The 24,455-nt window shown below is 48.3% G+C and overlaps 1 protein-coding gene across 1 annotated transcript in view; it reads left to right on the forward strand.

The window, feature by feature from the left end:
• DOCK2 (dedicator of cytokinesis 2) overlaps positions 1–24,455 on the forward strand; it is a 348,486-nt gene that overhangs the window by 57,288 nt on the left and 266,743 nt on the right. Inside the window, exons 15-22 of the mRNA XM_090288562.1 lie at positions 1,259–1,357; positions 3,108–3,180; positions 3,281–3,384; positions 5,147–5,330; positions 5,459–5,556; positions 7,292–7,381; positions 8,671–8,771; positions 9,609–9,743. Of these exons, the coding sequence (XP_090144688.1) occupies positions 1,259–1,357; positions 3,108–3,180; positions 3,281–3,384; positions 5,147–5,330; positions 5,459–5,556; positions 7,292–7,381; positions 8,671–8,771; positions 9,609–9,743 (884 nt within the window). The remainder of the gene's footprint in view (positions 1–1,258; positions 1,358–3,107; positions 3,181–3,280; positions 3,385–5,146; positions 5,331–5,458; positions 5,557–7,291; positions 7,382–8,670; positions 8,772–9,608; positions 9,744–24,455) is intronic.

Genomic DNA, 24,455 nt, shown 5'->3' on the forward strand with positions numbered 1-24,455 from the left:
AGCTCAGAAGAGGGAGCTGTCCCATGAGAGAGGCAGGGCTCTCCTTCCCACAGGTTAACCTGGCTCAGCAGGGGTCCCACATGTGGCCAGTTTTGGTCATTCAACCTTGGGGGTGCGGTGGGCTTGCTGTCAAGGATCTACTGGATAATCTGATAGAATCTGGGGAGAGCATGGACTCTCTCACCACTAACATGCCCAGAAGCACACAGTTCTGAAATTTGGGGGCTGGGAACTACAAAACTCACACCCTGAATCTCTGCACACTTGAGGTTAAAATATGCTGTTCTGGTCTAAAAACGGCATTCACACTTAGGCCCCTTCTGGGTGACACTAGCTTAGATCTTTTTTGGTGGCCCAATAGCCAGAATGAACAGAGAATTCTATTAGAAGGTAATTCCTTGTTACTTGGAGGGTGATTTTTATGACAAAGAATAAATATCCCATAGAGGTATGCTTGCTCTGTGCTCATTCTGCTTGGAATGTCCTTCCCGCATCTCAGCTCAGAGCCTGCTTGGAATCTTTCTTCAACGTCCTCAACTGCCATTGCCTCTAGGAAGTCTTCCCTGGGTCCTCAGCTGGAACTCAAGTGTCTCTTCTCTGTCCCCCACAGTAGTGCACATAAATGTCTGTCACCACATCGCATGGCTTAGTGATCTGTCTGCTCCTCTAATGATCCCTCCACCAAACCGGGAACCCTCATGTCTGGTTTAACATCTGACTCATGCCGGTCACCCAGAGCTTAGCAGGGGCCCGGTCCCTGGAAGACACTCTGTGACTGTAGGCCCCCTCAGCCCCTCGGCTATGTGTCCAGACCCCAAGCTCCTCCCTTCCCCTTTCCAACGCCCGCAGGCCCTTCGATGTGTTTGCATCAGAGATCCAGCAGCATAGCTGCGGGTCGGCGGATCTGAGCCTGTCTGTAAACTCGGTGCGCAGTGAGGTTTGGGAAACGGATGAGTAGGCCTGGCAGCCTGCAGGGACTCCAGGACTGGTTACCGCTTACAATAAGGCAACCGCCTCAGCCCTGGCGCACTCCAGTGGTTTCCAGAATGCAAGTAATAGAATCTCTGCAGTTAAGCAGCTGCCACTCTCAGGGCTGGGGACATTCACGTATGATCTGTAATGTAGAAGGGCCGTGATGGGTACCTGGCAGAAGGGTTGGGAACGGTCCCAGGTCCTAAGGCCTTGGGAGTGAAATTACCCAAGCACAGGAAGTAGCAATTCTATACAATTTTCCCTCTCTTTGCTTTTCTTGGCTCAGAATGCAATTTGCATGGGAGCAGGGGACAAGCCCATGAATGAATATCGGTCTGTCGTGTACTATCAAGTCAAACAGCCACGGTGGATGGAAACAGTCAAGGTAATAATAATAATTAATGAAAATAATAGTAGCAAACGTGTATCCAGGGGCCCTGAGGCACCTCCCTGAAATCTGAAGCAAGAGCCCAGCAAGTACCCAGTGGTGTGTCGGGGGTGAACATGGTGGCCCAGTGGGTGAACACTCTGGTTCTCTTGAGCACCTTTCACTGGCCCAGGACCTAGGCGCTGAGGAATTGTCAGGTGGTCCTCTTGTGGACGGTACCCAGCCCATCGAGCTGTGCCAGTCTGCTCCACTGTGTGTGGTGACAGAACATGGGAGCAAATGTGAGGCTATACAAGACCGCTTAAAACCTGCGAGTGGCATTAATCACAGATATTCCTATTACCAGATTGTCACACTCGGCAGATGGGAATATTGTGCATGGGAAGGAGTTTGGAATTAACTCAGTGAACAGTGAAGCTTGATCACAGCTTCAGATCTCTCTTGCCTTGTAACTGGTGCCAGTCTTCACTCACCCTGGGCTCTGAACCCAAACTCAAGATGTTCACATAACTTGCTTTGCAGAGATCGCTATCCAAACCTCCGGGGTTCTTGCCCACTCTCCCACTGGGTATGCCTGTGCTCACTGTCTTCAAAATGATGGCCTGCCCAACGTGGGGTCAGAAAGCTATTGAACCAGGGTGGTGTCCTCTTCTCTGTGTTCTGTTGCACCCCAATGCTATCTCTTTGCTAGCCCCCATCCCATGACTGGTGTAACCACGTGTCACCCCACGGGGACTGTGAGTTCTGTGTACTGCAGGGACTTACGTCAGCACGGCCGGGGCCTCACATGATTGTAGCTTACAGTAACCGCTCGGTATGCAGGGAAAGTACAAATTGCACTGCGGAGGCCTGTGAGGCCCTCGGTCCTTTTGTTCCATCTGAAACGCACAAATGTGGACATCTTCAGGCTCAATTTTCATTGTCTGCAGCAGAAAACGCCCCAAAGTATGCATCTGTTTGGATTTTAATAGTCCTCCGTGTAGTGTAAGCTTGTCCCTTTTAAAAATCAAAGTGGTTTCTCGCAGGTAGCTGAGCTTCTCTGCCTTAGCCTGAATTGCACGTTACGGAGGAAGCTGTAGGCTTTGGTGGGGGGAGGGGGGAGGGGGGCAGACCAGAGCCAGGCCGAAAGCTTCTCATTAAGGGTGCGTCAGGCCACCCACTCGACCGTGAAACTGCAGTGACCGAGGAGTGATTATCTGGGCTCAGTGTCCTCGGTGACAAAAGCATCTGGATGTGTGTCCAAACAAGCATGGTAATGAGCCCTAGGCTTTACTCAAATATTATTGGATTCCAGCATTTCCATTAATTTTTATAAATGAGAATCCTCAGGCATACCTCCTAATGACCGTCGTCAATTTGCTAAGCCCTGCTGCAATCGCCCGCGCTCCTGGAGAGGGTGGCGAGAGCGTGCGTTGTGTACTTTGTAGCGCATCCCGTCCTCTGCTCAACTTATGTGACTTTTGTGTCAATTTAGGGAGATTCATTTTCCCTCACTGTAATTTACGAACCTCTTTTCATTGGCTGGGATTACAATTTGCCAAATGGATTACATTTGGTACTTTATTTTCTCTTCATACCTAGTTCTTACGTAATTTATTTACAGTTCATCGGGCTTGATGGGTGGGCAATAAATCAGCATGCAGCGCTCTCAGTTAAAGGGTCAGGCTGCCTTTTGGGGGGCGGGGTGAGGGCATCAGGGGGGCTGTGTAACTCACAGTCTCCTGAGCTCTGGTTTCTGCCTGTGGAGGTGGCTGTCCCTATTGAAGACATGCAGAGGATCCACCTGCGATTCATGTTTCGACATCGGTCATCCCTGGAATGTGAGTACCCAACCAGATGGCATCTCCGCAGCGCTCCTAAGGTAAGAGGGGGTAGCCCCGTGTGTCATTTTCTTTCCTGACCTCACAATGCTATTTGCAGCTAAAGATAAAGGAGAAAAGAACTTCGCCATGTCCTATGTGAAGCTGATGAAGGAAGATGGGACCACTCTGCAGGACGGATGCCACGACCTGGTTGTCCTAAAGGTACCACAAGTTGGCACTAACTCTGCAGGAGGGGGCTGCAGGAAGCGAAGGGGAGTTGGTAGGATTGCTGAGTGCTTAGCAACAGGGACCCCGGGCCACACACACCGCGACTTACCAGCTGTGTGACCTGGTACAAAATCTGAGCGTCTCTGGGCCTCCATTTCATCATCGGTGAGCCCTCCGGGAATAACTGTGGGGCTACCATGAGATGGCTTATGTAGACATGACCGTGGTGGGGACCTGGAACACCCAATACATGGAAAAGACTGCTATTACACGCGGAGAGGGCTGTCGACTCTGAAAGCACCTCTAATGGTTGTGTAGATGCCCACACACAACATTTGACAGATGCCTCGCTGTAGCTCATTGCAAAGAGTAGAATTTAAGGTCCTGCTCCTGCCGCTGAACAAATGCGGACTCATCTCACCTTTCTTCCTGAGGCTCACTTTCCTTTTTCGTAAGCGGTGACGGGAATATTTATGACACGCCAATAAGATGACCCACGTGAGAGGGCCATGTGTAAAGGGGACAGATGTCAGCCATCATTATGTTTGCATCACGAGACAGACTGTGTTCACAGAGTGGGAAGTGTTTGCCTTGATGTCTGCGTGCCTTTCCCACGCCCTCTCTGGTGGCAGCAGGCTGCCTCCGCTAACACCTGGCGGGAGGCCATGCGGTAGCTGCACAACGGGGCAAGGCCAGGAGGTGGGCCCAGGCGTCAAGCTCTCGCTTTGGCTTTCTCAGCCCTGGAGGCGGCAATTGCTTTTCTGCCTGGGATCTGCATGGCAAGTATGGGAGTGTCCAGGCTTGATGACCCGGCAGTCTCCTCTGAGTCTCTCTGACTTTTTCAGGCCGCCCCCACTCCTGCACAGCCTCTGTTTTGTCATTTCGGACATATCAAGGTAGCTCTTGGCTTAGGAGCCATTCTTTCTCAACAGACTGCAAACTTATTGAGGGTGGAGGCCGCGGTGCAGTCAGTTTTCTATTTGCTCACCTTCTTTAAGCCTCAGTTTCCTCATCTGCAAAATGAGGATAATAGTATCCACAACCATTACCATTGTCGTGAGGCTTACGTGAAGCGAACTGAGGCACGCAAAGCACTTAGTGTGGCATCTACTTCAGAGTAAGGGCTCGGTAAACGTTCAGCCTCGCAATGCTTGCGTCTAATCTTGCATTTCGGCACGCCATGGGACTCATGTGGGCCTCACTCATAAGTGTTCTATGTGTAGCCCTGCCATTCAGCCTGCTTCAAAATTATAGGAAGTAGGTAGTATGATTAATCCTAAGCTTCATCATGAGAAAAATGTGATGCAGAGAGACCAAGGAATGTATCCAAGATGACCCAGAATTACAGGACAGCATCTAGATTCCAGGACTTTCAGGCTCCAGTGTCTTTGCTATCAACTTCTTTAAGCTGATTCCTTATTTTGCTGGGTGGTGTGTGTATTAAGATCTCAAAAAATTTAGGATGAATGAAAATGTCCTGTCTTGGAATCTTTAATTTGCTTTTGCCATTACTGAAGTCTGTAGAACCTTTAACTCATTGATCAACTCCTTTTCCATGAATGTAACCTTGGTTCCTTGCCTGTTTTGTGGGAGAACAGCTCTGCCGTACCAGCTGATGTGCATTACTTCCGTGATGATTTTCTGTTTCTGACCTTCCCCACCTTGCCATGTATAATCTGGCCCCTGCAGGCTCTGTGTAGCGTTGGGTGTATGCCCTTGGCTCAGAGACGGGACATAACCAAGGTGTCGTTTCCAGGGGGACAGCAAGAAGATGGAGGATGCCAGCGCTTATCTCACTCTTCCTTCTTACCGACACCACATGGAAAACAAGGGGTCCACTCTGAGTCGAAGCTCCAGCAGTATTGGGGGGCTCTCAGTCAGCTCCCGGGATGTGTTCTCCATTTCCACCCTGGTGTGCTCGACAAAGCTCACCCAGAACGGTAATGGAACCACTGAGAAGTGTGTGTGTGTGTGTGTGTGTGTGTGTGTGTGTGTGTGCGTGTGTGTGCAAACACAGGAAGTCCTGATGTGCCAGTGACAGTAATTCTGCTTGTCCGGACTCTTTTAGTGGGCTTGCTGGGTTTGTTGAAGTGGCGGATGAAACCTCAGCTACTGCAGGAGAATTTAGAGAAATTGAAGATTGTGGATGGCGAGGAGGTGGTGAAGGTCAGTATTCATCCACCAGTGACAGAGCTTTGAGTCATGCGGGGCTCTGGGAGGAAGGGACAACTTTTTCTCTGACAGTGGGACACAGAGTTTCAAATTGCCATGAGAAATGCTTACTGGGAAATCTGGGGGGTAATTTGGTTCAATGATACTAAATGTCAAGCTACAGAGAAGTATGGCCATGCTGTTTCTGGAAATAGATCAGTATGGGTGTACTTCCCAGCTCACCTGCCTGCCAGCTCTATGTGATAATATTATGAATATGTCATACTTCTTGGGGTTGTTGTGAGCCTTCAGGGTGGTGATATTTAAAAATTACTCAGCACAATCTCTCTCCCTCATACTACCCAATAATTGAACTAGAGCATACAACACATACCAAGTTTATTAGCGGGTACCTATTATTTTTGTTGTTATAAATTGCTATAGTAAGTAGTATGATCTCTTAGTACTACCTGCACGTTACTGTTAGATATTAAAAGGTATTATTCTTGGTTTCTGGTGCTTGGCGAATATTATTCATTAGATACAAAAAAGGGAAAGATGTCAAGGCTCACATCGTAGTGAAACGAGCAGAAAGCAACGCAGATGTCAGGTGTATTGCGTCCACATGCTGGTGGAGCATATAGCATCTGAAGTTCAGATCTAATTAAAGCCACCCTCCCCTCCAGCACCAGGAATTAGGACAAGTGCTTCCCCGAGGTCCCGGTGATCCTGTTTCCACCAGGAATGTGGTACAGCTAGCAGCTCCGAGATGGAACATCTTTATACAGTGGCTCTGCGTTTTGAGGGACTCTAGAAAATATGGACCCACCCCTTAGGAAGGAGGGGTATCACATTTTACGTACTTGCCCACACAGGGAGAAAAAGGGGTCGAATTTCCAGATCAGTGCTTTAAATTGACCCACCTACATGGTTCGGCAGTGGCAGAGAAGTTCCCCAAACATCCTTTCGTAAAGTCTGTCACCTTTGAGCAGCTTAGAGAAAACATCTGGGAGCTAATTCCATTGTCTCCTTTTTGCATTGTTTGTTTTGCTTGTTATTGAAATATAAATGTATACAGTAAAATATGTGCGGAGCCCTTTAAAAGTACAATTCAGTGTACAGGGTGGGGCAAAAGTAGGTGTAAAGTTGTGAGTACGTGGAACAGTTTACTCTGGTATTATTATTTCTTCATTGTTGTATTATTTTCTATACCAATGGCTGTAAGCCTACTTCTGCCCACCCCTGTTTTTCCACATGTGCACACTCATGTACCCACCACCTAGATCAAGGCCCAGAACGTTTTAGCATCACAGCAGGTGCCCTCATGTATCTCTTAGTCAGTAGCCCACTCGGAGTCACCACCACGCTGGCTCCCATCATCATGGATGGCTTTTTAAAAGCCTGTTCTTCAGTTCCATGAAAACAGAGGAGGAAAGGACGAATGCTTTGTGTCTGACTTACCTTCCCGGGCACGGTGCTCGCGGGGGCTGTCCTGGTCGGCACGTGTAGACGGGGTTAGCTCTTGTGATTGCCGTGGATCTTCCTGCTGTGTAAAAGTGCCGCCCCATACTCATGCTCTGTGCTGCTGGTGAACAGCTGGGGTGCGCCGAGTTCTGCTTCTTCTGAACTTGGACCCCTTGACGTTGGCACGTGGTGGGTGTGTGCTCTCCTTGTCATGAGTGTGCCCTGAGAAGTGGATACCTGGGTCACCTGCACTCTTTTGTAATGCGACCTTCATCACTTTGTCCAGTTTCTCCAAGACACTCTGGATGCCCTCTTCAACATCATGATGGAGCACTCTAAGAGCAATGAGTATGACATCCTCGTCTTCGATGCTTTGGTAAGAGAGGGGACAGGGTTTTGTGACTTTGTACGTGAGCGCATTTCTCACCGAGAGAACCCTGAGAACTTACAGTCCCTGTGGCCCTTTTCATGAATCTTTGGGAGGAACTGGAACCAGTGAACAAGCTGCTGCTGGTCCCCCTCAGTAGTTTGGAGTTCACGCGAATGCATGCGCAGAATGAGTGAAAGGGCATCTTAAGTGCTGACGTCAGATTGGCACTGGTTGAAAGTACATGAAGCTGGATATTGTGAATCATCACTTTGGCTTTCGATGAATGCCAGGAGCTAGTCTCCGGCCAGGTTGCCAAGGACCCACAGTGTCTCCTAACTCTCTGTTACCTTCTCCTTCTTTACGGTCTCCAGCTCACCAGTCAGGTCTGTCCCTCCGCGCATCCGGTCCCTTTGATGGTGGTACACCATCCAGATCTGTCTTCTCTCCGGCTTCATAAATGGTCTCTTCCTTCTCTCACGGTCCCAACCGATGTTTTCGGTGCCGTGTCAAAGTAAATATAAGAAATATTTGCATTAGGATACCAGTGACCAACAGAGTGTTAATATGTCAACCCTTGTGTCAGTGACTTTGGCATTTACAGAGAGGCTACTTGGAGTTAACTGTGCCTTAGTCTAGTGCTTCCCACAAGGATCTCCTGGAAAGCTAGCCCTAAGGAGAGATGCCTCCTGACAAAAACATCCTTTGATTCAGCCACTTAGGGAAGTGCATGGCCGACCCTCTCGGAGAGTCACAATGCATGGAGGTATATTAAAGACTCTGATAAGTCCTGCAATGAAGAAGGCAGTCTAATGAAGACAACCTGAAATTTCTTAAATGTATCTGACCATGAAAACTTTTACTTATAATATTCTGTAGCATACTGCTTGAAAGGCTTTTTTTTTTTTTTTTTTTTTTTTTTAAATCCTCACCTGAGGACTATTTATTTTAGAAAGAGGGGAAGGGAGGGATAGCCAGAGGGAGAGAAACATCAATGTGAGAGAGAAGCATCGATCTGTTGCCTCTCGTATGTGCTGCAACCAGGGCCCAAACCCACAACCTAGGCAAGTGCCCCGATCTTTTGGTTTATGGGATGATGCTCCAACCAGCTGAGCCACACTGGCCAGGGCGGCACAAAACGCTTTAGGAAAGGGACTCCCTTAATGAAAGGGCTAAAGATGTATCAGTGAGCTGATTCCTGGGTAAAACGTTTGGCTAGGGGCTCAGTTACGCCACGTGAACACCACTTCGTGCCCTAGGTCAGTCCTGAAAACACTGACTCCTTGCCTGTCCCTCAGATCTACATAATCGGACTTATTGCTGACCGGAAGTTCCAGCATTTCAACACCGTCCTGGAGGCTTACATCCAACAGCATTTCAGCGCTACCTTAGCTTACAAGTAAGCACCCACACCTCTTCCTTGCCCTGCCAGGGCACCTGGGGCACGAGGGACTGGCATAGTTTCCTTCTGTCGCCAGCCTGTGCGAGTTCTCCTTTTCCTGACAAAATCCAGCCTGTGCCTGCAGGACTAAATAAAAATATACAAACCCGTGGGCCGAGATGAACGCTCTATGGTGGCGCAAGTGCGTGCAAGTGTTCGGTCATTCAGTCGGTCAGCCACCAGGCATTTACTGAGCAGCTACTTGCGATAAATGCTGGGATGCAAAGGCTAGAGAGGAAAAGGCGCACGTGTGCCGTCGCTCCCTAGAGCTGGGTTTAGGGAACTGAGCGTTAGAGGTGGGATACGATGCTGGGGAGGTGGGTGGAAGCTGGCTTGGGGCGGGGCCTTGAAAGGAGGTCAAGTAGCTTGAAGTCTCCCTTGCTGGAAATGAAGAGTCATGGGAAGTTCCTAAGCAAGGGAGTTCCGTGATAATTACCAGAACATTTTCTGTAGGAAAAAAAGCTGAAAAAGACATTATCACCACCGTTATTCCCAATCATATTCTGATTGCAACTAGTTTTCCTAGTCAAGGGATTTTTCTTTCTCTGTAGTGTTGTTTTTTTTTCTTCTTCTTCTTCTTTGCTGGCTTTTTATAGGCAGGAAATAATTGCTCGCTCTCTGTATTAAATACAATTTTTAAGCAGAGTTATTTTTATGCTTGCAAATGAGTGAGTAAGCTTAACTATAGCACCACCTTTAACCTTTGATTGAAAGCCTTATAATTTACTGAGCAAACTAATTACCATGCTATGGGTTGGGAAGAGATGTATTTTGAAAATACAATCCTTTATTCAGGAAACTGATGACGGTGCTGAAGACTTACTTGGATACCTCCAGCAGAGGAGAGCAGTGTGAGCCAATCCTAAGAACTCTCAAAGCTTTGGAATATGTGTTCAAGTTCATTGTTCGGTCAAGGACCTTATTTTCACAGTGAGTACTTCTTAAGTAAGAGTGATTGATTAGCTCTGCAATTTTGGGGGGATGCAGCAGTATTTGCACCACTGGAGAAACTTACAAAATTATTACCAGATGTCAATAAAAAACAACTTAAAAATCCAACTTAGAGAGTTATGAGTAGGTAGTAATTGTTCCTTATAAGTTTATTTGGGAGAAAGAAAAGAAATCTTAACATGTTGTAGAATTATGTTTCATCCAGTGAACACGATTTATGATTTGAGGCTCTTCAGCATTTCATTTATCTAACATTCATTTGATTTGATATGTGGTGAAAACTCTCCAGGAACCTATGTTCCATGGGGGTGAAGAGAGCAGAACTCAAAGAGTTTGGTATTTGTTTGACTGTTGGAGGTGGTACATGACAGATGAGCTGGCATTTGCAATTGACCTGCCTGTCCTGGAGATCCTAGTGGCCAGAAAGTAAGCTGACATGCTAGAGTACCTAAGAGATTTGATGTTTGATGGTCAGTATTGCAGAGGTTAGCTGCCCTTTGAAAGGGCTTTAGAGATGGAGGCATTCAAATGCAACCTGCAAAAGAACCATTTATATTCCTGTCTATCAAGGCCACGTTAGGCTGGGGGTTGGTTCTGTGCATGATCAGGTTGGTTGTGTGTGATGGGAGATAAGAAAAAACATATTGGGAATGTATTGTCCAGACTCGTTATCAGTGCGTATGAAGAACACTCAACTCAAACCGACTTACAGAGAAATAGGACTTGATGTATTTTTCATTATTGAAAAATCCAGGGGGAGAGTGGCCCCAGGCACGGCTGGATTCAGATGCTGATGTCATTGGGGTTGTCTCTGTCTCTCTCAGAGTTAGGCTCTGCTTTTCTTCCGCAGGTTGCCTTCTGAGGCAAGTTTTCCAGAGCCAAAGCCATTTCAGACCCTCAGGTTCATATCGTATTAGCTTAAGCAACCCCAGGTTCCTTGTCGTTCCAGCAAAATCCTACTCTGAGAACTGTGTTGTGTCATGTGCTGAGGCCTGAAGCCATGTGACCAGGGGAGCGAATATGCAGATTATGTAGCGGTTGTCCCATATGCCCCTCTGGAACCCTGGGTTGGGTCAGCCACTTGTTTAGTTGGATCAAAGAAAGCAGAAGCCTGTAATCGTCATTTTGATCATAACAATGGATGGGCTACTGTGGCTTGATACTGGACAAAGATTCTGAAATGGATCTTCATTTGGGATTCTCCTAAACCTTGTGTTGAGATTTCTGGTGATGAATGGAAAGAGATGAGCGTTTTGCACCATGTCACCAAACATACGTCATTTAGGTTATTCTAAAAATGAAGCATCTGTTTCAATCCTCTGGTTTGTCTCTTAGTTAAGGCAGAGACAGTGTATTGAGGTCTTAGGGATATTCTTCCAAGTTGGGGAGAGATTTGTCAATTATCTGAAACCAAACAGGGGGCAACTGTGGGTCCTCCTAAGGGTTGAGTTGAGTTTCTCAGGGGAGTTCAAGGATTCAGACATTATAATTCCACGTTAATAGGCAAGGATATCTTATTTCATCTTGCAAGTGAGATCTTCACATCTACAACAAGAATATGTTCTTTTCATATATCATACCCTCTGCCCAGTTTTTCCTTTTGGCTTATTTATTTTGTCCTCCCTTCCCTCTCTCTCCTTCTCTCCCTCCCATCCTCCTTCCCTCCCTCCCTCTTTTCTCCCTTTTCGTATCTGTGTCTTCCCTCCCTGAGAGCAGAGCATGTGTTCACTTACTTTCTTCTTCTCTGGCCCAAGGCGTGTCATCCTGCAGAGCCCCCAGCTCTTCCTTTAGTGTAAATTCAGTGCTGCTGGAACTCAGGTGACTTTTGGCTTCTTTAGGAACGGGGAGATCTGATAGTCCCCACTGTTTGCCCGGCACAGCATTGGCACTCAGCGCTGCCTGCTGGATGAAGCCCATCTGGGGGCCAAGAGTTGGCACTTGGTGAGAAGAGCTGTCTCTAAGGTAATCCAGGCCACATCTTGAGTCCTTTCTCATGAACATAAATGTAGGCAGACCAGCAGGGAGAGTCTCGGACCTCATGCTGAGGGTCTTGTTCATTTTCACATCATCAGCAGTGGTTTTCTCTCCAGCGGATGCTCAAGGACATTGGGAAGTGATGGGGGTGTTTTCCCAATACTCGGAGGGCACTTTACTTAGGAAACTAGAAAATAGAAGAAGGTTCAACCCTTGCGAATTTCTAATCCAGCTGGTGGAAAACTGTAATATAGTGATTGCTCTGGGGGCTTATTGTGTCTGTTTCCTGTCATTCCTTTGCCCTCTTTCCTTGTGCGCACAGCTACAGCTGATCCAGCTCCCGTCTTGTCTCTGCACGCAATGCACGTGAGGATGTGCCCGGGCTAGGGGTCTTCCTGGATCCATACTCGGGGCAGTGGATGGGGGAGGAAGAAGAGGTGTTGACAAGCGTGGGAATTTTTATTTTTAGGATTCTTCATTTCTGTCCCCTAGCCAAAGAACATGGTTTTTCTGTCCCTTTTCTTGTATCACTAGCTCCTGAGTCTAAGTCTGGGGCAGGTGTCTCTGGGCACATGCCGGTGCCCTAGCTGCCACGGAAGCTGGCAGAGGCGACTCGGGCTTCTGCCAGTGGGGTTGGGGGGCAGGCTTAAAAATATGAGAAATTCCTAAATTGTAGGAAGTGGGTCCAAAAGATGTTGGGTGGCTATAAATATGACCTGTATCTACTAGGCTTTTCCAGAAGGATGGAGCCCCTGGGAGTAGAGAGCACAGCAAGGAACATTCAGAAAGAGCTGAAATGCTTTATTTCAGAAAGGCTTAGGCATTGACCTTCTTTACCAAACTCCTGGAAGTGCCTTTTATCCTGAAGTTCAGCCAGCTGAGCTGACCCGCCAGGTTTCTGTGCTGTGGACTTCCTGGGAGTCCGGAGCAGCCTGTGTTTCCTTGATCCCCAGGACGGACACTGACTAGTTCCCTTCCTTGCCGGCCAGGCCCATGGACGTGAGACCGCAGCCCTTCTGTAAGGATGACTGAGAGAGAGAAGGCCCGGTGCCTGGGGCTGCACTAGGCTGTGCCCACACCTGTCTGCACCCCGTACAAACCCTAATGCTGCCAGAGGCTAGGGTCCAGGAGGCAGTGTGGGGTAGTGGTTAGTGTTGTACTGCTCACTGCTGTCCCGGGGACGGTCAGTGTTCATGTTGGACAGACCTTGGAGGGGTCACGTTTCTGTCCCTGTGCATGCCTGGCTTGCAAAGTGAGCGACCTGGCCTCTCTGAGCCTCAGTTTCCTCATCCATAAATGGGGACAAATCAGCTCTCAGGGCTTTGATGATGAAATGAGATTCATGTAAGAAGTTCTCCATGTAGTCCGTGGTACTTATTCCACAGACATGATAAACATTAGCTGTTACCATGTTTTCGCCTAGGGGAGAAAGCAGGGTGCTCGTTGCGAATTCTCAGATTTAAATTAGGAAGAGGAAGTACTGGTGTCTTGATTCATTCTCAAGGCTTGGCCTACCGATCATGCTACCCTAAACATTTCTTGCTGTTTATTTTTTAAGAGGAGGAGATACCTCTACCAGGTGTCTGAGCTTTCTGAGGTCCGCAATGTGGGGACTTTTATGGCCCCACGAGTTCACCTTGGTTTGTCGCTGGCCCACTGGGTGGGCCCTGCTTGTGTCTGCCGCTACCACTTACCCGTGGGTGCGCGCAGGGCCCTCTGCGCCCCGCTTGCTCAGCCTTTTCTGCATCATGTCTTCTTCTCTGAACTGACCTGCTTGTTCAGTTCTTGCTTCCACCTCCTTCTGCATGTGATCCCAGTCTCTTGCTCTGCCACCCATAAACTCCTTCTCCACCCTCATCCGCTACCCTCTTTGCGTACGGGAGGTTGTCCGCTCGGTGGGTAAAGGCACAGTCCCCAGAGCGAAGCTACGTGGGTTTGAATTCTACGTTTGAATTCTACCACCGCTATTTACTAATGTGTGTGACCTTGGGCAGATTATTTAGTCTGCCTGGAGCTCGGTGTTCTCCTGTGTAGAACGGGCATGCATGTGAGAACCCTTGCAGGGCAGTTGTGCAGACTAACTGAGCCTCTGGGTGTCAGGCGCTTAGCACAGTGCCTGTCACACGGGTAGGGCCTCGGTTATTTACCATCGGCGAAGTGCATTTCACTTATTATCCCCATCAGTCTTCACAGAAATCCTGTGGGGAGTCTCATGCCCTGACTCCGTCTCCTCCCCCTCACTCACTCTGCACCATCCACCTCGGCCTTCCTTGCTGCGGCCCAGACTCCCGACCCTGGGCCTTCTTGCCCTTCCCCAGGTGTCTCCGCTGCAATGGCTCCTTCACTGCCCCTATTTACAATGCAGGCCCTGCCCCAGCACGTGTGCTTCCCCTCCCTTTCGCTCTACTTTCTGCCTTATTTTTCCTCCCTGTAAAACCAACCACATGGTAACATGCCATATCACAGTTAGTTATGCTTTGGTTTCTGCCCTCTCGCTGCTAGAACATCAGCTCCAGGAGGACGGGCGTTTCTGTTTGGTACTGTATCCCAAGGCCTGAGAAGAGCACCCAGCGTGAGCTTGTGTTCACTCGTTCCCTGTGAAATGGGGCACCACCTCCGGTCCCCTTCACAGATAAGGAGGCTGAGGCTTAGATTCAGGCTCAAAGGTCACACAGCTAAGAATCTGCAGAGCCAGGCTTCACCTTCTACCTCATCTGATTAAGGCAATTCAACAACTACACATTTTCTGGGTCACGCCCTTGTGAAGTGCGGTTGGCCAAGAGGAGGGGCTGTCCCGAGAGAGAACAGCACTGCCTGGAAGTGTTGATTCTTGGGTGCTGGGTGCTGTCGGGGCTTCCAAGAGGCACCAGGTTGCATGGGCTTAGGTGCGATCACCCCCAGGCACAGGGGGACTCAATAAAGAAAATGATGATTTGGGGGAGTTCAGAAAAGGCATCCTCACCGCGATGGCGAAGCTATCCACCATCCCTGTGTCCTCCCAGGAAAGGTACCTCTGTATCCTCCCAAGGAATGTACCCCTTATCCTCCCAGGGAATGTACCCCTGTATCCTCCCAGGGAATGTACCCCTGTATCCTCCCAGGGAATGTGCCCCTTATCCTCCCAGGGAATGTGCCCCTGTATCCTCCCAGGGAATGTGCCCCTGTATCCTCCCAGGGAATGTGCCCCTGTATCCTCCCAGGGAATGTGCCCCTGTATCCTCCCAGGGAATGTACCCCTTATCCTCCCAGGGAATGTACCCCTGTATCCTCCCAGGGAATGTGCCCCTGTATCCTCCCAGGGAATGTGCCCCTGTATCCTCCCAGGGAATGTGCCCCTGTATCCTCCCAGGGAATGTGCCCCTGTATCCTCCCAGGGAATGTGCCCCTGTATCCTCCCAGGGAATGTACTCCTGTATCCTCCCAGGGAATGTACTCCTGTATCCTCCCAGGGAATGTACCCCTTATCCTCCCAGGGAATGTGCCCCTATATCCTCCCAGGGAATGTGCCCCTGTATCCTCCCAGGGAATGTGCCCCTGTATCCTCCCAGGGAATGTGCCCCTGTATCCTCCCAGGGAATGTGCCCCTGTATCCTCCCAGGGAATGTGCCCCTGTATCCTCCCAGGGAATGTGCCCCTGTATCCTCCCAGGGAATGTGCCCCTGTATCCTCCCAGGGAATGTGCCCCTGTATCCTCCCAGGGAATGTGCCCCTGTATCCTCCCAGGGAATGTGCCCCTGTATCCTCCCAGGGAATGTGCCCCTGTATCCTCCCAGGGAATGTGCCCCTGTATCCTCCCAGGGAATGTGCCCCTGTATCCTCCCAGGGAATGTGCCCCTGTATCCTCCCAGGGAATGTGCCCCTGTATCCTCCCAGGGAATGTACCCCTTATCCTCCCAGGGAATGTACCCCTGTATCCTCCCAGGGAATTTACCCCTGTATCCTTCCAAGGAATGAGTAAAGAAAGGAGAGCTGACAACAGGCCAGCCCAGGTGCACTCACACTGCCTGGGAGCGAGTCACCGCTCAGGGAAAGAGAATTGCCCTGGGGCCGCAGCTCCATGAGCTCAGGCAGGAGCACGGTCCACACCTCCGGTGGGGTGGCGGCCCCGTGGGGCTCACCTCCCTGGCCAGCACTGTTGCCCTTCCTCTAACTGCCTTCAGCACCAGCTGCACTGATGTGCTCGGATGCTCTCTTTTGCCTTTTTACTTTTCCTCTTGCTTTATTCTGCCCACTCCCAGCCTCCACCTCGCCCTGCCACCAGTTCAGTTTCTTCTTACGAAAATATTATATGCTAGTTTATCCTCCAGGTCACGAATACATTAGGCGGCAAGGTTGTCTGAATAATGCCCGAGCATGCTCAGTGTGGCCTGTAGTTGGCGGGGATGCATACGCCTCTGCCTGTTTAAACAAAGAAGGATTTACCTTGAAGTTACTTGCCAGTATGATTTGTTTTCATTGTTCGTGTATGACTAAATATTAAAATGTAATCATTTGTTTATGCTGAGCCTGGGCTGGAATTCCAGTCACATTGCTGTTCCTGTTTCTCCTGCATGTAATTTGTTTGCATGTTAATGCCATTTATTCCTATGTAAGCCTCTGTTTTCAGTTTTGAATATAATTCCACTTTTTGATGACAGTAATGGCTCAGTGAACTGTACTATTGCCGTTAATGGAGTTATTTTATGATCGCGTTAACTTGGCATCGGATCAGGATGGAAGAGTAAACTGTCATCAAAGGATATTGTCAAACAGTCAGTTCCCTTTAATTTATTGTCTATTTTATGAGTCACTACAGTGCAGAGGGGGAGCTAACAGCCTATTTCTTATAAACACGTGAGAGCGCTTTGTAATTCGTTAAGTTACCGTTATGATAGCATGAAATGTGCACACGCGTGCATTTTTAAGCAGTCCTCTTTTCCCTTTGCATATGGAAATATTCATAAACTTTTATTGGGCATCGATTTTATGATAGGGACTTTGTTAAGTGCCAGGAACTCTGAAATTAACGTCAGACTTCCACAAATAGGAACAGTCTAGTGGAGGAGATGGACATGCAGACCAGCAATCAAACCCTAGCTCCCTGGAGTAAGTAGTGGTCAGCAGCATGACCCACTGAAGGTTTGCAAATGGTTTAAGTGGCAAACAGGTCCTCGGGAGGATTGGTAATTCTCAGAGGAGGAGATGTTTTGAACTAGACATTGAAGGGCATTCAAGAAGCCTTCCTGTGGGAGGAAAGAGAACCACGAAATCCAAGTCCATATGGTCCCCTACTTAGGATGCTATGACTTACAGTTTTTGAATTTGACAATGTGCAAAAGTGATACACATTCAGTAGAGACCGTACTTTGAATTTTGATCTTTCCCTGGGCTCGTGATATGTTGTATGACATTCTCTGGTGATGCCGGGCAGTGGCAATGAGCGCAGCAACCCGTCAGCGCCGCGGTCACAAGGGTCAGCAACCAATACTCACTGTGCTCGATGACTTTGCCCAGCTGTGAGCTAATGAATGTGTTCTGAGCATCTCTAGGGTAGTCTACACTGACCTCTGCTGCTTGGTTAAGTTAGGCGAATTCAGTGCCTCTTCAGATTATGGTATTTTCAAATCACAATGGTTTATTGGGAGATTGAGGAACATGTTTAAGGGAACAACACGTGAAACAGAACTTTCAACGATTCCTGCTGTTCTGAGGGACCACTTCTTCAGCCTCTCTGTGCCTGGCCCTGTATCGCTTCTCAGTTTATCTCAGTGCTCACAACAACTCTGCACAGTGTGGGTATTATTATATTCATTATACAGAAGGGGAAGTTGAGGCCCAGAAAGCCGCAGAAAGTGACTCTGGGTCACACAGCTAGACACTGGCAGGGAGGGATGTGACAGGAAAGCCTCGGTTTCTGTGCTGTGTCCCCCGAGAAGCCTGGTGTGGAAGAGCAGCTAGTGGGTGAGGCTGAGCCGCTGGAGGAAGGGGATGATGTGTCTGAAGACATGGGTTCAAGCCAGACTGAGAAGTGCCTGCAATGCCAGGCCAAGGAGTTTGACCACATTCTCTCTGCTGGGGATATTGGCATGGACGCTACCCTCTGTCCTCAGAGCACAGAGTGAATACCCCAGCAGGTATACAAATTAATCCGTGGGGATCAGGCAAAAATATTAAAATTCCTTCATTGTGTCCAAGATGAAGAAATTAAACTATATAAACATTTGACTTATAATTAGAAAATTCATGGATATATCTTATAAATAAATAAGCATCTATTGAGAATCATGCTTAAAATTTTTCATTCATAGGAGCGCTGTGGAAACCTCTGCCTTTGGCAGTGGAGAGCCATTGATGTTTTAAAGCAGGAGATGAACAGGATTGCATTTATGTTTTAGAAAGATAACTGCAGAGCCGAGGCCAGTGTGTGGAATGTGGTGTAGAGGAGGGGAGGCAGGAGATCAGTAATGAAGTGGATGCAACCATCCGGGCTAGAGCCTTGAACTGAGGTAGTCACAGTGGGGCTGGGGAGGAAGGAGAGGAGAAGGTAAGGGCTTACAGAGGGCAGGATTGCCAAACCTAATTAAGTATGGGAGTGAAATTGAAGGAGAGGGCTGATCTGAGGCTGACCTCCAGGGCCCGTGTGATCAGACGTCCGGGGCTTGGTGTGGGGCGTGTTAAGCTGAAGGTGTTTCTTGGCATGGCCGGATGGAAATGTACAGCAGGCAGTTAGATACAGCTTTGCAGTTCAGGAGCGTTAGGAGGCAGGTACAATTTTGTTAGAAATGGATCCGAAGAGGTACTTAAAGCTATCGTATGACGGGAACAATGTGCTAAAACTCAGGATGAAATGCAGGGAATTAGCATGTTGAAGGGATGGATGAGGAGAGAGTCCCCGGGAAGACTGGAGTCCAGAAGCTGAGAAAGGGTACGTATCAAGGAGTAGAGCAGTCATGTAACTGGTGCAGTGAAGGGACTGACAGCTGGCCAGAGGCGAGGTGTTTTGCAATGAGGAGGACTTGGGTGAATTATCCAGCCCTTTAGAATTCAGTGTGTTCCCTAATATGCAGACAGGGGCCATCAGGGAGCAGAGGGCTCAGGTGCAGTTGATTGCCCATTGTCTGCATGTGAATTCGGTACACGTGGCTGTCCTTTGCCTGAGATAACCCCAGACTGGCTGCCCCTGCCCATCCTTCAGAGGCTGGGTAAACTCATTTCTGCTTGACGCAATCTCGTACCCGGCTCACAGCAAAGTGTGAGCCATTCATCTCGTCTGCTGCCATTGTCCCTGTAAATGGCTTAATTCTACAGAGCAAGACTCTCTGTGCTTAAGGTAGTCAAGGGAAAAGCCATGGAGGACTCCGGATACTCATTCTTTCAGGTTGAAGCAACAGACGATTCCCTGCCTGTCAGCTCCTTGTTCGAAGTCTGGAATCCAGTTAGAAAGGACTGTTTCTGTCAAATGCTGATGCTGAGAACGCCTCAGAGGATGGCGTGGGTGGGAGATCAATTTCCTGAATAAATGTATAGGTTCGGGAAATGTGTTTGCAAATCCCCTGTTATTAAATATGAACATGCAGGACAATAAAGGGTGTAGATGGCCAGAAGGATGAAATTTGCCACGCTCGCATGATTGTCGGGGAGGCTGGACGGAATCAGGACGGCCGAATGTGTGTGCTTTGTGAGCCACTTCCAATGCACTTCAGGCAGGCACCACCCGCAAAGCAGAAGGTGTTTTCTTCATGGGAAACAGCTGCTGCGTCTGCTGCTTACTGTGTTTTCGGGGTGGATGGCAAATATAAAAGGACTTAACTGTGAGGTATGTAATAATCTAGTGCGTCCCCCATTGTTATAAACTCGAGAATGTGCCTCTCCTAAACCCGAGGTGCCAGCACGGAGCATGGCGAGGGTGCCGCGGACTCACCCCGAGCCCTTGCCTGCCGCGTGCATTGCGCCCCTGCTTTTCTGAGCCTGCGATCCCGCCCTCTTCCCCATTTCGAAAGGTTTCCGTGGGGCAGGAGGAGTGCGCACCCTGCAACTGATTCACAGGTTGTCTCCGGGCCTGGAAAGCTCGAGATGGCAAATGGCTTCTCTGTAGACGGGCGTCTGTTAACATTGTTAGGATCGCCCTGAGAGCCTACACCTGCTCCAAGGTCTTGACCTCAGCACTCATTGTTCTTTACGTTGCCTGTCCCGTGCCTGCGGGGCCCTAAGACTTGGGTCCACTTTTTACCCCTTGAGTTGATTATGAAAGTTTCCATCTAGCTGAAATACTTCTCCAGGGGTAAAGGTTTGGTTTGCATTAACAATCAAATGTTCATTCAACAACTATTTATTGAGTAACCACTAGGCCACAGTGCTGGGCACTGGGAATAGGACACTGAAGTGGGCAGCCTCAGGGCTGGCCTTCAGGATTTTAGTTTAGCTGGGAAAGGAGTCACGAAGCAGGGTGTCATGTGTGTGCAAGCGAACTAACGGGGAGGAGTGTGAGGTGCCCTGAGAGCGTGTAATAGGGGATCAAATGTCACCATGGGGTCAGGGAGGTATCCTGGGGGAAGGGCTGTCTCAGATGTGAGTTGGCAGGTGAAGAGGACGAGGGTGTGATCGATGAAAACAAAGCTGGAAGGTGGTCACTGACACAGTAGGGAGCTTGACTCAGTTGAGCTGTGGGCAGGCGGGGGGAGGGGCGGGCGGGTGGGGGGCTGGAGTTTAGTGACAGAGGGATCAGGTAGCTGGGGATTGGCTGGAGGGGCAGGAAGGGCAGACCTTGAGGATCCTTGAAGGTCAGGCCATGGTGTCTGGACATTATCCTGAGGGAAATGGGGAGCTATTGAAGGATTTTGGACAGGAGAATAATATGCGCACTTTTGTGTTTTGAAAACGGCCCATCTGACCAGTGTGTGGAAAATGGACGAAAGGGGGTAAGAGCGAAGGTGAGGGTACGGGCCCAGAAACCCTGGCAGGTGAGAGGCGGTGGAGGTGGGGCTGGTGAAGGTGGAGCATAGTAAGTGGCTTTGGCGACTGTAGTTGCTGAGAGAGTTGATCTTAAATGGTCTCACCAGCCACACACATAAATTGTAATTATGGGAGTTAATGGAAGTGTTAACCAACCTTATGGTGGTAGTCATTGTTGAATATATATTTGCTGCAATCATCACGATGTTCGCCTTACACTTACACAACACTATATGTCAATCATATCTCAATAAAGCTGAAAAATGGTGTTGGGAAGTGGAGGGGCTTGCTGACTAAATAACATTCAGCCCCTTCAAGATTTACCTCTTTCTACCCCACACTCTGACTTGGAGGCCTAGAAGTCATCCTAGTGTGCTGGGGAGCTCTGCAGGGGGGCAGGCTTGGTCTCAGATGGTTGGCCTGCCCTCTCTGACTCTGCCAACAGAAGCCAGTTGAGAATCCTGAAAGTTCCCTCAATGAAGATGTGGTCCACTTAGAGACGAGGGAACCGGTGCCCAGGGTGAAGTGACCTCCTAGAGGTCAGAGCACTCATGCTGGAGTCTGATTTAGAATTCAGTTCTGGGTGTCTAGACCACCGCTCTTTCTGCCAGCCTGCCCAGTGCCGGCAGCGGGTCTGGCCCTCAGCCATGCTGCTGCTCAGATGAGGTCTCCAGGAGAGCAGACTGTAGTGTGTTTGAACACAGCACTTCCTCAGGTTTCCCAGATTTCAAAACAGAGCTTAAATGCACATGTATTTTTAAAGCCAGCACCATTAGTAAGTAAAATGTTGAAAATTCTATTTAACACCACCTGCCAAATGTCAAGGCTCTCGGTGGAACAGAGCAGGAAGCCTGGGGTTAATTATCCTAATCAGGAAGCCGCAGACTGGCATGACCACTGTTTAGAATAATAATAACTTGACATTTCTTAGGCAATGTCTCTACCCGGAGTCCATGCCGGGGACCAGGAGGGAGGCGAAAAATCAGCATCTCTCTTCAGTTATTGGAGAGGAAAACCTGCCTCCCATTGTATGACCTTGAACTAGATCCTCTGCCTCCAGCCCCAGTTCCCACACTGAGAAAGAGAGAAATCAGGAAAGAGTTGGGGGGAGGGGGGTTTTGAGAAAGGAGCTGGAGGGCAGGAAACCCTCACCTCAAAGAAAGAGTAGATATCTCTTTAAAGTCAAATGTGATATTTATTTGTTCAAAACCAGAATATAACATACAAGTATATCAGGGACCGCTGACAGACACAATTCTTTTTCGAAGAGCTAATGTAATAATTTAATGCGTAGGTCTCTAGGTTGCACTCGGAGAGTGTGTGCACGTAATCATTCTATGAATTAATTTTTTGTTGTCACTTAAGCTGTCCTGGACACTTCCTAAAGCACTAGAGGAAGAAATGGCAAGAGAATCAATCAGAACCCAACTTCTTCTTGGTACCCAAACTTTTAGACCAAGCTGGGCCTAAAGAGAAAGAGTTAGAAAGACCCTGCTGAATATTAGCTTCTCTTTCAAGTAGATGATGCAATCTATGTTATTCTCTATGTGTCTCGGAGCCATGAACATGTGTGTGTGTGTGTGTATGTATGTGTGTGTTTCTATCCATAGGAACATTGTTTTGGAAGCACCCTATTTCTAAATATATTGAGGGGGAAAACCCTGAATTTTTTTTTATGGTAATGGGGGAAATTATATGTGTGTAGAATTATGCAACTTAGTTCTTGCCAAACTACATGAAGGCGACACTCCTCTCAGTAAGCATGAAGGAAGGCATGGGGCACCCATCACACGCTATTCATAGCCTAGAGTTCTTCTCAGGCTTTTGCCTATATCTCATTAGCTACTTACCATTAATTTATTACATGGGGTTGCCATAGTTTAGAAGTAAAGGGAATGTTTTAGATGGATGGTTTTTCTTTCATTTCTTCCACATTGCTAACTTCAATTTTTAAAACTTAGGCTATTTACACTTCCACCTGAGGCAGTTTTTCTTCAGTGCTTGCATTAACTTTTGTGGGTTCGTTCTAGACAGTTTCAAAGCAATATCCCCACATGTCGAGTTTGTCTTTCTGCCTTTCATCTACAAATCTTTCTTACCTGGGGAGGTTTATGGAAAGAAGGCTGTTTAGGGAAAGTTCTTTGCTCTGAGAGGTGATCCTTCCTCAAATGTCAGAATCTGGAAAAGTAACAGCTCAGGTAGAAATAATTATGTCATTGACAAAAGGCCAGGCGCCAGCAGCTGGTCTGAGCCCTGCCTGTTGGTTGCTGGCGGTGTTCAATTCAGTGAAGTCTGTATCAAGTTCTCTTGACCACCAAGGCTACTTGACAGTTCACACTGGCAACACTGGAGTTGCCCTGGCCCCTCCTCACATAGTCCCTCTCTGATAACTTTTTACTCTTGATCTTCTAACAGAATAGTGCATTACATTTCAGCTTTGTTACCCATGCAAAGAGAATTTCTCTGGCCACCACTGACCTGGGCAGCTCACTCGAGGCTCATTGTGCCAGAATTCCAGGTCTTAATCTACAATTTCTGATTTATTTCAGGCGCATAGACCTTGATGGTAGGAGAAGGGGTGACATGGTGACAATGATCATGCAGGGAAGAGGTGAACCAGGAAGAAGACCCTATTGTTTTGACTTAAATGTGCCTGCTGAGTGCACTGAATGGTTTCTTCCTATAAGTAGGATCAATAAATGCAAGGATGATTTTCAGATAGACTCAGCCCCCGATTTGGTGATACTTATTCTCCATCCCAGGTTGCGGGGGGGGTAGGGATGAGAGAGAGAGGTGGGGAGGGAGGGAGGGGGAGAGAGAGAGAGAAAGAGAGAGAGAGAGAGAGAGAGAGAGAGAGAGAGAGAAGCGGAGAGGTAGGTAGGTTCTGATCTTAGAGTGTTGTGAATTTTCCAGAGTAATTACTCTTCTGAAACCACTAATGGCTTAATGGTTCTTTCTTTTTGTAAAGTCACTAATTTACACCTACTCTAATAGAGCGAATTATTGGCTCAGGCGTTGAAACACCAGCCAAGTCACGCTGGATTTAGAGCTCGAACAGAAAAATGTTAGAGCCAGCCACTTAGCTTCCTTTGGCAGTCCTGTAACATCATCCCGTGGGGAAATAGTGCTTTCCTACCCCCCCCCCCCCCCCCGGCTTGTTCCAGGCTGGCGATTAGCTATTGCTTTGCGCTGCTCCCTGGAGGCAGTGCTAGTGCTTAAAGGAGTCAACTTTGGAGCCATACACTCTTGTGCTCAAATTCTGAATTGCCATTTACTAGTGGGGTGACCTTGTACAGCTAGCATAGTTACTGGTGCATAACAAATGCTTAGTAATTAGCAGCTATTATTAGCGGTAAAGCTAATAATAATAAAGTCTGCATAGCCAACGGTGACTATTTATACCATCCTTGAGATCTTGTTTGTGTACCATTAGAATTAACTTCACTACTATGAATTCTGGATTTGGAAGACAGTTCTGTACAGCCATATTCAAGGCATTGAGGTTCATTCATTTAATAATTTACCTTTAGTTGACACATTTGTTTAGAACTCACTTTTGATGTTCTGGGCCTGTTATTATGGCAAAGGTGAGCCTCGATCTCTGCCTGCATGGAGTTTATACCGCAGTGGAGAAGACAGGCAAGTAAATGGTGATGACAGAATAAAACCCTCGCAGGGAAGCCTCGGTCGCTGCGCCCGGTCACCGTGACAGCCTGCTGTGTACAGTGCCTCTCCTCCATCTGTCGTGTGCAAGAATGTTTAAAACATGCCATACCTAACCATGAA

This window comes from Furipterus horrens, unplaced genomic scaffold (genome assembly GCF_987537825.1).
Source record: "Furipterus horrens unplaced genomic scaffold, mFurHor1.1.pri manual_scaffold_10, whole genome shotgun sequence".
Classification (NCBI taxonomy): Eukaryota; Metazoa; Chordata; class Mammalia; order Chiroptera; family Furipteridae; genus Furipterus; species Furipterus horrens.